The sequence below is a fragment of the Schistocerca cancellata genome, chromosome 1 (genome assembly GCF_023864275.1).
Source record: "Schistocerca cancellata isolate TAMUIC-IGC-003103 chromosome 1, iqSchCanc2.1, whole genome shotgun sequence".
NCBI lineage: Eukaryota > Metazoa > Arthropoda > Insecta > Orthoptera > Acrididae > Schistocerca > Schistocerca cancellata.
Window position 1 is genome coordinate 312,654,963 of NC_064626.1, and position 18,830 is coordinate 312,673,792.

Consider the following 18,830-nt stretch of genomic DNA (forward strand, 5'->3'; position numbering starts at 1 on the left):
ACGATATGAGACATGTTGCGCCCTTTTAAAGACGACATACTGCCTGGTGTGTATGGTATCCCTTGCGAGTGCGGCAGCATCGATGCAGGCCACACAATTCGCACAGTTGCAGAGCATTGTACTGAGGACAAGGGGGATATTAAGGAAAGGTAGCTCGACAAGTCGGCCGTAGCTATTGCCTCTAAAACCGACACAAAATACAGTTTGAGAACACGAGAGTCTTGGTTCATGCGTCAACATAATGGGATTCCGTTATCAAAAAGGTGGATGAGATTAGATTGAACAGTAACAATTTCAACATAAACCAGGGTTACACACTGGGAAGGGCGTGGGGGCGGTTTTTGGATGTCTAAAGGTAGCAACGACTGATGCTTAACACTTGTAGGAAGGCGAGAGCGGCATTTTCAAACGTGGAGCCCGCCCCTCACTCGGTCGTGCGGCGGGCCGGAGCTGCTATGGGCGGCTCCACTTACATTCCGTGCACGCGTCGTTTCGACCCTCTCTGATTGGTGCCAGGAGCAGTAATCGTAGGTATATAAGCAGGAAATTGTGCCAGCCCCGGCAGAGACAATAAAGAAAAAAATACCAGCCCCAGGAATCAGTAATTTTACTCCTGACGACGATGACAGAGCTAGCCATTCAAAGCTCGAGAATTTTATTCGAATTGATGTGGCTTGAAAACCGAAAAGATTTTAGTAGATCTACCTATATTATTCTTCTCTGGTGGTTCTTTCGATGCTTCCCTGAAACCATAGATCTGGACGCCTCATCTTCGAAACAGACGCCTGTGCAATAAGCATGATAAGCGTACAGAGGGTAGTGCATCAAAAACTTGGACAATTCCTGTTGTTTATTCTGTAAGTTTTGCCCATATAAATCAATAATCGATTTATTGTTAATATTTAAACCGCAACATTCATTGATAAACGCCCTACGTATATCGAGTCTCCATACCCATCGTTCGATTCGACTTAAAACTGTTGCAATTGAAAGTAGTATAATACTCGTAACTTCAGAAATTTTACTATTCATACCATCAATTTCTTCACGTGCGCTATAGCTGCAAATTTAACACAAAGTGTTTCTCTATGAACAAAAGGATGGATCCAGCCTAGCGATCATTGTAATTTTTTGGTATTTTATTGTCAACTAAATCCTTAAATTATTTCTGCATGGCATTATACAGTAATTTCCTAAGAAATTTACAAAACCCATTGCTTATGCGACTATGTAATTAAAACTGACAATTCCCAACCCTCTCTTCCGTCATTTCAATTCATTTTTAAAGGCTTGTGACAATGGATCCCTATACTGTCTCTTTTTGAGCAAACAGCAACTGGAACTGAGAACATCCTTCATAACGAGAACAAATAGCGAAGGGTAAACATTGCTGACAACAAGATTCTGTTTAACTGAAGAGAGTTGTGCTGATCAAAAAATGCAACACCGCAGTAATAAACGAAATGTCAGGCTCTACAGAATACTTCCTGGAAGGAACTAGTAGAGCTAACACAGGCTAAATTTTGTAACAGCTCTACAGGGGTGTCAATCCGCTTTGACGGTTACCTATATTGGGGGGTCAAGCATACATTCAGGGAAAAACCTATTGTTCTCATTCAACTGACAGCTTTTTAACCTATTTTATCTGCTGAATGGATTATGACGACCTGGAGATAATGTGCCCTTCCCAAAACCCCTACCCCTCCTCTTCCCCCTCCCTCTCATCCTCCCCCACCCCTCAGAGAAATCCCTTGCCCATACAAGCACAATTTAATTGAATAATTAAATAAATCGATAGTTAACTATCTCCTCCCCCTCTGGAAAACCTCTCACCATCCCTCTCCCATGCCTCTCCCATCCCTCACATGGAAATGGTTTGGAAAAAGAGTCAGTTAATTGGCCTTTGGGCGGGAAATTGGTTGCAGTGTATGGAATATTATTTAAACAATTTCTTGTAGATAAGTCAATGTGTGGTAAATTGTTTATTTAAGCAACTTGTGGGACGCAAGGCAGTGTTTGGAGTACACTTTATTTATTTAATTGAAGAATACTGTCGCAATATGGACTGCAGTGTAAGGCATGCTGTTTATTTAAACAATTTGTGGGTGACAAGGCAGTAAGGAATATTTAAACAATTGCAGAGCTTTTTTATTCTAATATTGTCACTTTGCATGGAAACCCTGAGTGGGCTTAGTTATATTTGCTGCTGCACTCAGGGATGTTAAGGCACTAATTTTTTATTTTACTCACTGTCAGAAGCAAGCTGTCTAGTCATTGAAAGGAAAATCAGAATAATTAAATAGATAACAGTTCATGACATATTTCGAAAATCACAACAGATCGTGAAAAAACAAGAACCACACATACAAAATGCAAAATACTGTCCTCCAGAAGAGAAAAATGGTTGGAATTTTCGGTGAATTTTCAATGTCCCACAAATTCTGGGCTGGAGGCTGGCGGTTGGAGCGACAGCGCCCACCTGTCCGAACCAAAGGAGCCTGGTCTGCTTAGGTTTGTCTCTGAAGACTCGAACAAAGAAGACATCAGGGAACTATCTATGGATAAATTGCTCTGCCACGCATCTTCTTTGGACAAGTCTGTAGAGACTCCACACACACACACACACACACACACACACACACACACACACACAGGATGTGGCCTGTGACCCTTGAACGGCATGGAACGTCCTGTGAATGGAGCATTCTGATTGGTTCTTATTGAATTTACTCGCCAAATTGCTGCTGCTGATGTGAGAGTGCCGTACGCCAATTTCTTCGGATGCACAAATTACGAGAATTTTAGTGACAAACTATTTTGCACTGTCACCCCGACATAGAGCACCCAGTTTAAAAAATCCACTTTACCTAATCCAAGACAGCGATGTTATTGACTACACGCCTCGAATTTCTCACGTGAAATGTAGATTGCTCCCTTCTATACACGTTAATTTCAAAGACAGAAGAAATCAGGGCATACACGCAATTTAAGATCGCTAAAGAATCGTTACTTGTTTTGAAAATCTTGTAACAGTATGGCATAGACAATATATCCTTTAAGTATTTGCTCACGAGATATAAAAAATCTGTTCAAATCATCTCAATATCTATTATGTCCCACATCAAGAGACTTTAATATTAAGCTGGTTTTTGGCTCCTGACTGAGTGCTAAGATTTACCTCTATCACAGGATGCCTTCTCGCTTTCTAACTCCCTTAAAGTAACCACATGCCTCGCTATATAAGAAATCTCTTAAGGTAGCAGCACAGAGACATTGTAAATATCAGGTTTATATAGCGTTTCACTTGATAAATTCGGTAACACATCTGATTTTATTACGTTGGTCGTCTCTCCCTGTGTAGATCGGGGGGGGGGGGGGCTGACGTTTTGTTAAAGGGTAATCGCTCCAACACAAGAACTATATACAAGGTACCCTATCCATCGCTACCACCCACCAGGCGGCATATCTTTGATATAAAATTGACAGGCTAGTTAATTAAATTGATCATTAGAGTCACTTTGCGTGGCAAGTAATTTTTTTCGGCAGTGTTATTACACTCACCAGCGTCTTAAATGAGAAGCCCTGGAAGGAATACGATATTTTTTTCGAGGAACACCATTGAGAACCGAGATTTGAAACTGACCACAAAAGGACTCTACCCCTGCCAATGTACATTTTGCGTAAGGAGCGTGCTATTAAAAAAACGACCACAACCATTATGTTACCATCATCCTGCATCTCCCGTCTGTAGCTTCGTCCAAGTGATACTCCTAATTTAAGTTGGTACCAAGACCTTTTGGAACCCATGGAGAAACAGGGTGAGCTGAGTTGGTGCCATGTTTTGACCACTTGGTGTAAATGGGAACACATTGTTATGGCTTTGCTAACTATGTACAGTGTGTAAGGCCTTCGCCAAACGAAGCTGCAACACAAAGTAGCAGAAAAGATAGTATGAGCAATAAGATTTTTTTTTATTGGGGAAATTAGGAACTGGAAGAAGAGACAAGGATTTTGCTACTGCATTGCAGTGTGTCTCCACACTAGATATAGCTACTGCAGTCTATAGGAGATCTACATCTCTCAGGGCACAATCATGTCTGTCTCCCAAACTCCTTATACATTTCCTCACCTATACAGTAGGAGGCCCATACCCACAGATTATTAATCACAAGGGAGTGTTCCTGTGTTGTTCTTTCATAAGCCCATTGATGGACTTTTTTTTGCTGTAAAACATCCAAGCAGAATATGACTACAGCTTTGTACACTTACACAATTTGTTTTTTCCACCACGACTTCGAGGTCTGTGTCAGAAGCTAAACTGATATTAACATGTCTCAATCCATAGGCTCTCAGTGAAAGCTGCACATCTCAGGATGTAAACTACGCTGATCCCACAATAAATTGAAATAAAAAAACACAGGTAGTTTCTGGTCTGTGTCAGAAGCTAACCTGATATTAACATGTCTCAATCCATAGGCTCTCAGTGAAAGCTGCACATCTCAGGATGTAAACTACGCTGATCCCACAATAAATTGAAATAAAAAAACACAGGTAGTGTTTCATATTGATAAAAATGTAGAAGACATCGTGGCATATGAAAACCTGAACATTTGTGGTATTGTGGTTAGATTCCAAACAGCTGCCGAAAGTGACTGATGTCCTCTGTTTAAATACATCTTCCACAGTGATGTGGGAGCAGATGTATAGGTGTTCCAGTTCAACAGATTCCTCATACTGCAGTCATGTCCATGATCATGGTTTCATGCAGGCCATACATGGAATCTGCTGCTCCCATGAAGTCTCTCCCCATATCAAACAAGCGGCATCAGTCAATCATTATATGGTAATAGACAGTATATCACTGGACAGATGATGGGATGAAGACACATTGTCTATATATTGTAATGAACACCACAGTTGATAGTGCGATCCATTTTAGTAATTGTACCAGTTTTTCTGCAGTTTTAATCCTGAACAATGACATGACAACATGCTTACCAGTTTCTGCGTCATCATTAAACCATCCGTCCACTACTTTATGTGTATCATACAGTAGATTGCGTATGTAGATTGATGATTGTGCAGTATGTGCATTCATGGTTAATTCTCGAACATATACATCAAAGTATACCACACAGTGCCATACACTGGTGCATTTAGGTGATTATATATATATATATATATATATATATATATATATATATATATATATATATATATATAATCACTTCGATCATAGTGTGTAATTTATGATTACAATTGCCCATCTTCCCCTGTGTGGGTGGGGCACAGAGCATTATCACATTATTAGGATAAATTTGGAGATTGAAGGATCTCACTGCATTGTCTTTGACCAGACCTCCCTACACTGTTCTTGATTTAATTTGCAGCTACTCAGAAGCAGGAGGGTACTACACCTGCTACATTCTATACCTCATGAAGGAACAGAGCAAACCATGTCTGTAACTGCTGTTCCGCAAAGATTGTTACACACCAGTCTTACTCACGGTGCCCACCCAAGTGCAAAAGATCTCTCCAGATGGGCGCTTGTCAAGCAGATTATGACCTCTTATCAATGTATAGTAGATATGAGAGTGTTGTGATGATATAAAATACAGTTAAGAAGAAATGTGTAGTTTATGCGTGATGGAGCTCCAGATGCGCACAGTTCGAAAGATTTTACATAAATCAACTTTGGTATCAATTCTGAGATATTTTTCCAGTATTTGGTGTCTGTACCAACAAGATGTCAGAAAAAGAGAAATTTTGTGGTACATAAACACATTCCCGAATCTGAATGGCTCTGCACTTAAACATGCTATACTGCAAGAGCAGTGCTTTTTCTATCCTATTAGTTGTGTGGAATGCAAAGTTGCCAATATTACAATGCAGGAAAAGTATTTCTAGCACATGAGATATATTCTCCCTTCAAGTTTCTCTGTGATAAACTATGGTGAGCACCTATAAAGTGATAGAACTTCTACCTCGTACACCAAAGAAAACATCGAATCTTTGTAACACGAACACCAGTGAGAGAACTGAGACATGGGAACCATCTGTGACATGTGCACAGATACAGACATACCTAAAATAGAGCAAACTCATTGCAACTGTAGAATACATGGCTGGATGTGACTGGATGCATTCAAGTACAGAGCTATACTACACCATCCAACCAGAAAAATATTGCATTTGTGCTACGTGTTGACAACTGCCCTATATTTACAAGCAATGTTAGACTACATGGTGAGAAGTGACCATATACTTATACAAAACCGTGGAAAAGTGTGAAAATTACATAAAATCGGTAAAATTCGAGGAAAACCTTGAATTATCACGAAACGTTGATGTGAAATACGTAAAACATTGAAAGAAATGCGATGAAATATGTAAAATAGTGAATACCTCGTAAAATTATGAAAACTGAGAATACACAAAATTAGATAAAATTCCGTGAAATGAGTGCTGAGGAAAATCAATAAAATTGTGTGTTCTGGAGGAGGAGAGTAGACTAATGCTACATACAAACACCTTAATAGTAGAGGGAGGAGGCATTCTGCAGATGTGACATCAAGGCAAAATGGCAATATTATCCTGCACATGAGCAATACAACCTAACATCGGACCATGTCTTCTATGTGCAATAGGAGGGTTAGTAGGGGCGATGGTAAACTGTGATAAGACTGTTACACATCCTCTGGCTACTGATGTTGTTGTTGTTGTGGTCTTCAGTCCTGCGACTGGTTTGATGCAGCTCTTCATGCTGCCCTATCCTGTGCGAGCTTCTTCATCTCCCAGTACTTACTGCAACCTACATCCTTCTGAATCTGCTTAGTGTATTCATCTATTGGTCTCCCTCTACGATTTTTATCCTCCACGCTGCCCTCCAATGCTAAATTTGTGATCCCCTGATGCCTCAGAACATGTCCTACCAACCGGTCCCTCCTTCTAGTGAAGTTGTGCCACTAACTCCTCTTCTCCCCAATTCTGTTCAATACCTCGTCATTAGTTATGTGATCTACCCATCTAATCTTCAGAATTCTTCTGTAGCACCACATTTCGAAAGCTTCCATTCTCTTCCTGTCCAAACTATTTATCGTCCATGTTTCACTTCCATACATGGCTACACTCCATACAAATACTTTCAGAAACGACTTCCTGACACTTAAATCTACGCTCGATGTTAACAAATTTCTCTTCTTCAGAAACGCTTTCCTTGCCATTGACATTCTACATTTTATATCGTCTCTACTTCGACCATCATCATTTATTTTGCTCCCCAAATAGCAAAACTCCGTTACTACTTTATCTCATTTCCTAAACTAATTCCCTCAGCATCACCCGAATTAATTCGACTACATTCCATTATCGTCGTTTTGCTTTTATTGATGTTCATCTTATATCCTCCTTTCAAGACACTGTCCATTCCGTTCAACTGCTCTTCCAAGTCCTTTGCTGTCGCTGACAGAATTACAATGTCATCGGCGAACCTCAATGTTTTTATTTCTTCTCCATTGATTTTAATAACTACTCCGAACTTTTCTTTTGTTTCCTTCACTGCTTGCTCAGTATACAGATTGAATAACATTGGGGAGAGGCTACATCCCTGTCTCACTCCCTTCCCAACCACTGCTTCTCTTTCATGCCCCTCGACTCTTATAACTGCCATCTGTTTTCTGTACAAATTGTAAATAGCCTTTCGCTCCCTGTATTTTACCCCTGCCACCTTCAGAATTTGAAAGAGAGTATTCCAGTCAACATTATCAAAAGCCTTCTCTAAGTCTACAAATGCTAGAAACGTAGGTTTGCCCTTCCTTAATCTAGCTTCTAAGATAAGTCGTAGGGCCTGTATTGCCTCACGTGTTCCAACATTTCTACGGAATCCAAACTGATCTTCCCCGAGGTCGGCTTCTACCAGTTTTTCCATTCGTCTGTAAAGAATTCGTGTTAGTATTTTGTAGCTGTGACTTATTAAACTGATAGTTCGGCAATTTTCACATCTGTCAACACCTGCTTTCTTTGGGATTGGAATTATTATATTCTTCTTGAAGTCTGAGGGAATTTCGCCTGTCTCATACATCTTGCTCACCAGATGGTAGAGTTTTGTCAGGACTGGCTCTCCCAAGGCCGCCAGTAGTTCCAATGGAATGTTGTCTATTCCCGGGGCCTTGTTTCAACTTAGGTCTTTCAGTTCTCTGTCAAACTCTTCACGCAGTATCGTGTCTCCCATTTCATCTTCATCTCATTCTCTTCCATTTCCATAATATTGTCCTCAAGTACATCGCCCTTGTGTAGACCCTCTATATACTCCTTCCAAATTTCTGCTTTCCCTTCTTTGCTTAGAACTGGGTTTCCATCTGAGCTCTTTATATTCTTTTCTCCGAAGGTCTCTTTAATTTTCCTGTAGGCAGTATCTATCTTACCCCTATTGAGATAGTCCTCTACATCCTTACATTTGTCCTCTAGCCACTCCTGCTTAGCCATGTTGCACTTCCTGTCGATCTCATTGTATTCCTTTTTGCCTGCTTCATTCACTGAATATTTATATTTTCTTCTTTCATCAATTAAATTCAATATTTCTTCTGTTAGCAAAGGATTTCTACTAGCCCTCGTCTTTTTACCTACTTGATCCTCTGCTGCCTTCACTACTTCGTCCCTCAGAGCTACCCATTCTTCTTCTACTGTACTTCTTTCCCCCATTGCTGTCAATTGTTCCCTTATGCTCTCCCTGAAACTCTGTACAACCTCTGGTTTAGTCAGTTTCTCCAGGTCCCATCTCCTTAAATTCCCACCTTTTTGCAGTTTCTTCAGTTTTAATCTACAGTTCATAACCAATAGATTGTGGTCAGAGTCCACATCTGCCCCTGGAAATGTTTTACAATTTAAAATCTGGATCCTAAATCTCTGTCTTACCAATATATAATCTATCTGATACCTTTTAGTATCTCTGGGATTCTTCCATGTATACAACCTTCTTTTATGATTCTTGAACCAAGTATTAGCTATGATTAAGTTATGCTCTGTGCAAAATTCTACCAGACGGCTTCCTGTTTCATTTCTTACCCCCAATCAGTATTCACCTACTATGTTTCCTTCTCTCCCTTTTCCTACTCTCAAATTCCAGTCACCTATGACTATTAAATTTTCGTCCCCCTTCACTACCTGAATAATTTCTTTCATCTCATCATATATTTCATCAATTTCTTCATCATCTGCAGAGCTAGTTGGCATATAAACTTGTACTACTGTAGTAGGTGTGGGCTTCATGTCTATCTTGGCCACAATAATGCGTTCACTATGCTGTTTGTAGTAGCTTACCCGCACTCCTATTTTTTTTATTCATTATATAACCTACTCTTGCATTACCCCTAGTTGATTTTGTATTTATAACCTGGTATTCACCTGACCAAAACTCTTGTTCCTCCTGCCACCGAACTTCACTAATTCCCACTATATATAACTTTAACCTATACATTTCCCTTTTTAAATTTTCTAACCTACCTGCCCGATTAAGGGATCTGACATTCCACGCTCCGATCCGTAGAACGCCAGTTTTCCTTCTCCTGATAACGACATCCTCTTGAGTAGTCCCCGCCCGGAGATCCGAATGGGGGACTACTTTACCTCCGAAATATTTTACCCAACAGGTCGCCATCATCATTTAACCATACAGTAAAGCTGCATGCCCTCAGGAAAAATTACGGCCGTAGTTTCCCTTTGCTTTCAGCCGTTTGCAGTACCAGCCGTTTTGGTTATTATTACAGGGCCAGATCAGTCAATCATCCAGACTGTTGCCCCTGCAACTATTGAAAAGGCTGCTGCCCCTCTTCAGGAACCACACGTTTGTCTGGCCTCTCAACAGGTACCCCTCCGTTGTGGTTGCACCTACGGTACGGCCATCTGTATCGCTGAGGCACGCAAGCCTCCCCACCAACGGCAAGGTCCATGGTTCATGGTGGGAGGGGGGGTGGGGTGGCGACTGATAGGGGTGTATATTTCCTCAAAAGACGTCACTGTTTCTTCGTACGCATTTTTGTCTGCCGATGATCATTTTATAAGACTGTTGTGAACATATCATAATTTCTGGATCATAGTCTGGCTTGCACTTCTTAAACAGCAGGCGTCATATACCTCTGGTAACCTATGTAGTATTTGTGTCACATAGAATCAATGGTATCTTTGTTGTGCAAGGTAGTAGTTTTATCACTTTACAGGTTTTCACTATAGTTTACCATACAGAACTTGATTGGAGAATTTATGTCATGCACTGGAAATACATTTCTTACATTGGAATATTGATAGTGTTGCATTACACACAACTAATAGGTCGGAAACCGCACTGCTCTAGCACTACAGCATGTTTACTTGCAGAACTGTTTAGCCTAAAGCGTGTGTTTATGTTCTCCCTTACCAATACCTTCTTGGTATTGACTCCAGACACTAGAACAATACTTGAGAATTTATAGCACAGTTGATTTACGTGAGATGTTTCGTACTACATCTGTCTGGAGCTCCAGCATGCATAAGTCAAACAATTCTTATTATCTGTCTTTTATGTCATCACAGCACTCTCTTATCTACCATACACCGATAAGGGGTCATAACCTCTTCAATATGTGCACATCTGGAGAGATCTTGTGAACTTAGATGGGTGCCATGAGTAAGATTAGTTCAGAACAGTCTTCGCTGAGCAGGAATTGTGGACATGGTCCGCTCTCTTCCTTATCAAGACATGCAAGGTAGCAAGTATAGTACCCCCTTACTTCTGATAAACTGCAAATTAAATCGAGGACAGTGTTGTAGGGACAGTTGGTTAAAGACAATGCTGGGAGATCTTTTAGTCTCAGACTTTGTCCTAAGAACGCGAGAATGCTCTGTGACTCTCATCCACATAGAGAAAGGTGGGTAATTGTAATCATAAATACATACTACAATCGAAGTGCTACAAATACAGGGTGTTTCAAAAATGACCGGTATATTTGAAACGGCAATAAAAACTAAACGAGCAGCGATAGAAATACACCGTTTGTTGCAATATGCTTGGGACAACAGTACATTTTCAGGCAGACAAACTTTCGAAATTACAGTAGTTACAATTTTCAACAACAGATGGCGCTGCGGTCTGGGAAACTCTATAGTACGATATTTTCCACATATCCACTATGCGTAGCAATAATATGGCGTAGTCTCTGAATGAAATTACCCGAAACCTTTGACAACGTGTCTGGCGGAATGGCTTCACATGCAGATGAGATGTACTGCTTCAGCTGTTCAATTGTTTCTGGATTCTGGCGGTACACCTGGTCTTTCAAGTGTCCCAACAGAAAGAAGTCATAGGGGTTCATGTCAGGCGAATAGGGAGGCCAATCCACGCCGCCTCCTGTATGTTTCGGATACCCCAAAGCAATCACACGATCATCGAAATATTCATTCAGGAAATTAAAGACGTCGGCCGTGCGATGTGGCCGGGCACCATCTTGCATAAACCACGAGGTGTTCGCAGTGTCGTCTAAGGCAGTTTATACCGCCACAAATTCACGAAGAATGTCCAGATAGCGTGATGCAGTAATCGTTTCGGATCTGGGCCAATGATTCCTTTGGAAGAAATGGCGGCCCAGACCAGTACTTTTTGAGGATGCAGGGACGATGGGACTGCAACATAGGGCTTTTCGGTTCCCCATATGCGCCAGTTCTGTTTATTGACGAAGCCGTCCAGGTAAAAATAAGCTTCGTCAGTAAACCAAATGCTGCCCACATGCATATCGCCATCATCAATCCTGTGCACTATATCGTTAGCGAATGTCTCTCGTGCAGCAATGGTAGCGGCGCTGAGGGGTTGCCGCGTTTGATTTTTGTATGGATAGAGGTGTAAACTCTGGCGCATGAGACGATACGTGGACGTTGGCGTCATTTCGACCGCAGCTGCAACACGGCGAACGGAAACCCGAGGCCGCTGTTGGATCACCTGCTGCACTAGCTGCGCGTTGCCCTCTGTGGTTGCCGTACGCGATCGCCCTACCTTTCCAGCACATTCATCCGTCACGTTCCCAGTCCGTTGAAATTTTTCAAACAGATCCTTTATTGTATCGCTTTTCGGTTTTTTGGTTACATTAAACCTCCATTGAAAACTTCGTCTTGTTGCAACAACACTGTGTTCTAGGCGGTGGAATTCCAACACCAGCAAAATCCTCTGTTCTAAGGAATAAACCATGTTGTCTACAGCACACTTGCACGTTGTGAACAGCACACGCTTACAGCAGAAAGACGACGTACAGAATGGCGCACCCACAGACTGTGTTGTCTTCTATATCTTTCACATCACTTGCAGCGCCATCTGTTGTTGAAAATTGTAACTACTGTAATTTCGAAAGTTTGTCCGCCTGAAAATGTACTGTTGTCCCAAGCATATTGCAACAAACGGTGTATTTCTATCGCTGCTCGTTTAGTTTTTATTGCCGTTTCAAAGATACCAGTCATTTTTGATACACCCTGTATGTAGGTAATCTAATTGCACTGGTGTAGGTCACTGATATACTTTGATGTATATGTTCGAGAATTAACCACGAATGGGTGTACTGCACAGACATCTATCTACATTTGGAATGTACTGTATGGTACACACAAAGTAATGCAGGTGTGGCTTAGAAATGCTGCAGACTCTGGAAAGCATGCTGTTGTGCCATTGGTCAGTGTTGAAATTATGGGAAAACTTGTGAAATTGCTGAACCTGATCACACTATCAAGTGAGGTGTTTGTGACAATACATCTACAGTGTCTTTTCCATCCAATCTGTCCACTGGTATACTGTTGATTACTACATAATGATTGACTTATGCCATTTGTCTGAGATGTGGAGAGTATTGGCGGGAGCAGCGCCTTCTGTGGATGGCCTCCATGAAACAGAGATCGCGTGGATGACTGCAATATGAGGAATCAATTGAAATGGAACATCTAGACATCTGCTACCACGTCACTGTGAAAATGTATAGAGTCATCAGTCATCTTTGGGCAGCTGTTTGGAATCACCCCACAATGCCGCAAACTCTTCCAGTTTCCCCATGACATGATGTCTTCCACATTTTTGCAAGAAGAAACGGTGCCTGTGTCTTTCATTTCAACCATATTGTGTGTTGTGGGAGCACCATTGTTTACACCCAATGATGTCCAGCTTTCAATAAGAACCATTGGATCAAGTCGTGTTAATGTTGGTTTAGAACCTGGCACAGACCTTGAAGTCGTGGTGGAAAAAAGAAAAGAAGGCAGTGTACAAGGCTGTAGTCATACACTGCCTGGATGTGTTACAGCAGAAAAAAAGCAATGTATCAATATGAAAGAACAACACAGGAACGGTCTCTTGCTATTGATAATCTGTGGGATATGGTCCTCCTACAGTACAGGTGACGAAAATTTACAATGATATGTGGAAGTGACTTCTATTTAAGGCCAAATGATCCAATGGACCAATACTTGCACATTTAATAGGATCGCCACATATGCTCGATGCAAGCATGCAGAAGGTCTTTATATTCAAGATATTGGTAGACATTGGCACGGTGATAGCTTTTAGTGTTCACTACCGGGTCATGTTAGCAGAGTTTTTATAGTTTGTAATCCTTCTCTGTTGGATGGTACAAAATAATGAGAAAGGAGGGAATGTTTGGGTGAGAAACATGACTGCATCCACTGAGATGCAGACCTCCTTTGGATTGCAGTACCGGTATGTAGTTTGGAGATTCACCATAATGCAGTAGCAAAATCCTCGTCCTTCGTCCAGTTCCTATATTATGTGGAGTATTCCTAAGGTTCCCTATAACAAAAGCCATCCTACTCTCTTTTCTACTACCTCGTGTAGCGGGAGAAAACTTCGTTTGGCTCTGGCATTACACACTGTACATAGTTGGCAGAACTACAATAACGTGTTCCAATTTCCATCAAGTGGTCAAAAACGGCATTAACTCAGTTCGCCCCGTTTCTCCATGGGATGCAGAAGGTCTTAGATACAGCACTCTCAGACTTACTTTCAGTTCCAACTAAAATTGGGATGAACACTTGGACAAAGCTGCAGCGAGAGCGAGTCAGAGACCGAGGAACAGTTACAAGATGCAGAGCGACTGTCTAAAAAAGCACACTGGAGTTTTTGTAACATCCACGTGATAAATTTTTGGCTACAGTGCGACGAGAGGAAATTATGCCTGTAACAGTTATAAACATTTTCTATTCGACATATGAAAAAATGTAATTGGACATATCGATGTGTATCATACAAAGACAATGATAATTGTAAATTCCTTTTAGGATCTGCGTTTGTCTTCCTTTGTTTTTACCTTTTGTTGGTTGGATTTTGTAGACTGCGGACGCATATCAAACTGAGGTCTGTTAAGAAATTGTAATTATTTGTTAATTATTACTTGAAAATAGAATTCATTATTATTATAAATATGAGTGAAAAATTGTTTGTAACTTTAATCCCTCTCTCTGTGTTAATTATTTCTTTCCGCTGCAACGAGTGCAGCCATTGATGATAGCGATTTGTATCGCGTTTTTGTCTGCGTTTTCCTTAGAAACAAATCAAATGTTTGCTTGATGAAGTCTAAATAGTGCACAATACGAAATTAAAGTTTCTGTAAAGTTTAATAAGCAGTTAAAATACTTATTTGGTCTAACAATAGAAAGTCTCTATCAATTGTCTGCCGCCATCTTAACAATTGTCTCAGTGGCAAATTCGAATTACGCAACTCTGCAGACTTTAATTCTGAACGTAATACAAATGTGTAAAAATAAATGTGCACCGGTGGTCCCGAACTCATTTGAATGAAAAATAATTCGAATCAGATTGGTTCTTTAAAAATAGTGCTCATAGCACGATCGTTATAACAAACTTTTCTAGCTGATGTATGGAGCCGAAATTAATTACGCACGAATTGCGAAGAATATTGTTTCAGGCAACATACGTCAGTGTTGTGCACGGCTGATATTCGGTGGTTTTAATGATCATTTTGCTGAAGATAACTGTTTCCACCATAATCCACAGTTGTATAGAATCCGTTGTATGAACTGTGATTTAGTGACACTTACACAACTTACAGACGACACTTTAACACGACGTTAACTTGGATTTCTTTAGCAACTTGATCAAATCTTTAGCCGGGAGAAAAATTATTTAGTAATTACTCAATGTAATAAAATAAGATTATCATTTCCATTTACAAATTAGTTAAATACCAAACCACTGAATAACACAGCGAACGCCACATTTTGCTGTATGGGATCCTTAGCAGATAGGTTCGAAAAAGGTGACTCGTTTCGAGATGTGAGAGTGGCACGAACGTGATTCACCAGTGGCTGTAATCATTAAAAGTCGTCCCCATAGGATTCGACGCAAGTATGTGGTGGAATGGAAAGAGTTGATACAAAATCGTACACAGCATTTTTACCGAGTAGCGTAACATCATCAGTGACTCTTGTGTATGCCTATAAACGCAAGAGCACATTTTATGCAGAGTGACGGTAACATAATCGTTGTCACCATGTTTTTGATAGGGCAATCCTTACGTGAAGTGCATGTTGCTTGCAGTAGGCTTCTTGTGTGGTCAGCTTGATATATCAATTCTCAAGAGTGTGCCTCAATAAGGATATCGTCTTTCCTCCAGGGATTCCCATTTGAGATACCTGCTGAGTGTAATTGGACCACTGAATATGTTTAACTGTCAGTGCAATATGACTACTGTATTATTCTCGATCTATACAAAGGTTCTTTCTGGCGAAATTCTCCTAACTTGTGAGTCTGCTGAAAGCGGTAGACAGTGCTCCCACACCATCAGCAATTCTACAGGTAAATTAAGTAAACTATTCAGAATGTTCCATCCACAGGACGTTCCATGATGACCAAAAGTCACAAAACTTCCTTTGAAGGGGGAGCAGGGTCATATGAGCTTCTACAGACTGGTTCTTCAAAGAAGATAGGAGGGGGCGGCGGGGGGGGGGGGCAAAGCAATGTATCTACAGATATTTTCGTGATGTCAGACAGCCATGTGATATCTTCTTTCTCCGAGGGTTCAGAGACAAGTCCAAGCGGATTAGCCTCCTCTGGTTCAGACAGGGAGGATGCTGTCCTCCAGCCGCCATCGTGGCTTTAGAGGATCTCCACAGCAGAATTTGTAGGCCAATGAAAATTCACCGAAAATTCCAGCCATTTTTCTCGTATTTAAGACGTGCTTTGCATTCTGTTTGTGTGTGTGGTTTTTTCAAGTTCTATTGTGGGTTCCGAAATATGTAATGACTTATTAGATATGTAATTTTTCTTCTTTTCCTTTATATGCTTTGGCATCGTGCTTAGAAAGGCGAGAAAAATAAAAAAATAAGTGCCTTAACATCCCTGACTTTAGCAACAAATGTAAACTAAGCCCGCTGAGCGTTTCCATGGGCAATCAGAATTTAAAAACACTTCTTTTTCTTAGCAAGTGCAGCACACTCGTACTGCTGTTAAAAATTACGTCCTTTTTCAGTGGTGTAGTAGAACAAGTGCATGCTGCTGTGAGAAATGGTTTTAAGGAGTGAAGATATTAATACCGAACTTCGTGAACTGATTAAACATGAACAACGGAGTTGGCACAAATCTTCCAAACATTCATGGAACGAAGGTAAAACGCAAAATGTATATACAGATACATTTGTCCATCGAGGTCGGTTGTATATAGCTAAATCAGGAAATAAAATTAAAGCTAAGCCTAAATTGTTTAAACAATTATACTTAATTAAGAAACTACGGTTTAATAACATTACAGGAAAAATGCACTTAGAACAGTCTTATTTGATTCAAATTTCAGGTGAAATTGATAAGATTATAGCACGAAGGCGTGAAAGAAGTAGAAACGCTTCTGTATGACCAAGAAATAATAGAACCACTTGTCACAATTGTGGAAAACCCTACAGAAACGAAAAAGTAAAAGATGATTGGTGATTGGTTTGATACGCTGAAAGACGTTTCAGCTGACTGTGATGTAACACTAAGAGATGTTGTCTACTCGGGCGCTTGAAAAATCTGTAGCAGAACGGAAAACGGCCGTTGGTTGAAAGGATGTAAACTGGTTGAAAATAAAGGAGTTGCTATTTGATAGCAAATAGGAGGAAGGGAGTGCCTTTCACCATTAAATTTCTAGAAACACACAATTCGACATCGGTTTCTGTTCAGCAATTCTCAAAAAGTGTCAGGGTCGCCCTATGAGTTCTCTAAAGTGTTCTTCAACGAGATGAAATATATGCTGTTAGAGGGCCAGTGACAGAAGAGAAGAGAAATATTTGATCTAATTATCATCTTTTATTTCTCCGACATGTTTTCTCTCAAAACGTGATTTTAAATACCAGATCGGGATGACTAGTCCATACCTGCAGCAGTGGACAAGATGATGATGACGATGATGAAGCACTCTATGACATTTAACATGTAAAGAACTGTATTCTCGTTTCGGGTTCACTTGCAATGACTGTAATATTCAGTGCAGAAACATTGTAAGTCCACTCAGCTATAATGTTTAATAGTAACTGCGTAGTAATTTAGCATAGAATTGAATATTTGCAGCGTTAAAATATAATTATGTTTGTTGCTTCTATAAGCAGCGATGTCACAGATGAAACTGTGTAGTTGACAAACAGTTCTTATCTTTCCCCCTCATATTTTCGTGGCGCAATGATTCTCCATAAAATTTCGATCGTGCAGCCGAATAAATTTCACTTCTTCTTCTAATATTTCAGCTTTATACAGTCTAGTCATCTTCAGAGACCCGTGGGTTTAAAAGCAAATGCTGGAGTGTCAGTCACCTCGGCTCACTCTGAAGATGACTGTACGGTATAAGTATTAGAAGAAGTTAAATTTATGCAGCTGCGTGTCCGAAATTTTAAGGCACAGTTTTTAATATTTATTTTTTCGTACTTCTGTTATTCTACAAACCAGTTTTTGGAAGTGCACCACTACTGCTCTGCACGCCTAACTTGTACTAACTTTGATAGTGTTTCATACTGGAGTCAGTGGTTGATCTTAACTAAACAATCACTTCACATAAGTCTCGTTTGCGGAGCTATGTTCACTCGTACGCTTTTGCTTATCTTATTATATACTTTTACAAGTGTCAGATTGCACTATTAATTACATTATAGCCAAGAGAAGTAGATACTTACAGCAATAGTTATCAGGCTCCGAATCTTCTGAAGTTGTAGTTGACGACGCATCGTCATCAAATGTGATTGTCGTCTTATCCTCGGTGTCTGATTCTGCCGCATATGTTGCTGGAAATCCCGTCTCCTCATCTCTAGATGTAGCTGAGTTCCTGCTCTTCGCCTTTGAGCTCACTGCAGGTGTTAGTGAAGTTCCAGTCAGCTCGTGTCCAAATACTACAGAGGTGCTGCTCCCGGCATCTGAACTGCTTGCGCTTGAATACGTGGGGTACACTCTATCTTCTTCATGTACCAGCGCTGCTTTAGTCATCATGTCTGGCTGTGTAGCGTCTGAAGCGGGATTGTCTGGTTCTTCATCTCGAAAATTGGCTGGCATGGCTTAGTTTCGTTAGCTCGATTTTCTTGAGATTCTGGATAACCTATTGACAAAATTTTATCTTTAATTAGCTAACATTTTACAGTTTTTTGACAGATTACGATGACATCAGAATTTATTATAATAAATTGCAACACAAATATTTTGTACTAAAAGCCCAGAAAATGGAGTGAAACGTTTAGAATCATAGGCTTCTGTTCCAGTTAGTACTTTCAACCAACTTTTTCTTAATATTTTTGTACTTTCAGCATTGGAGCACAGTCAGCAATGGTGATAATATAAT

At 40.4% G+C, this 18,830-nt stretch overlaps 1 protein-coding gene across 1 annotated transcript in view; it reads right to left on the reverse strand.

Annotated features, from left to right (window-relative positions):
- The window catches only part of LOC126172840 (uncharacterized), a 131,028-nt gene that overhangs the window by 82,561 nt on the left and 29,637 nt on the right, over positions 1 to 18,830 (reverse strand). Inside the window, exon 2 of the mRNA XM_049920911.1 lies at positions 18,175 to 18,590. Within this exon, the coding sequence (XP_049776868.1) occupies positions 18,175 to 18,547 (373 nt within the window). The 5' untranslated portion in view covers positions 18,548 to 18,590. The remainder of the gene's footprint in view (positions 1 to 18,174; positions 18,591 to 18,830) is intronic.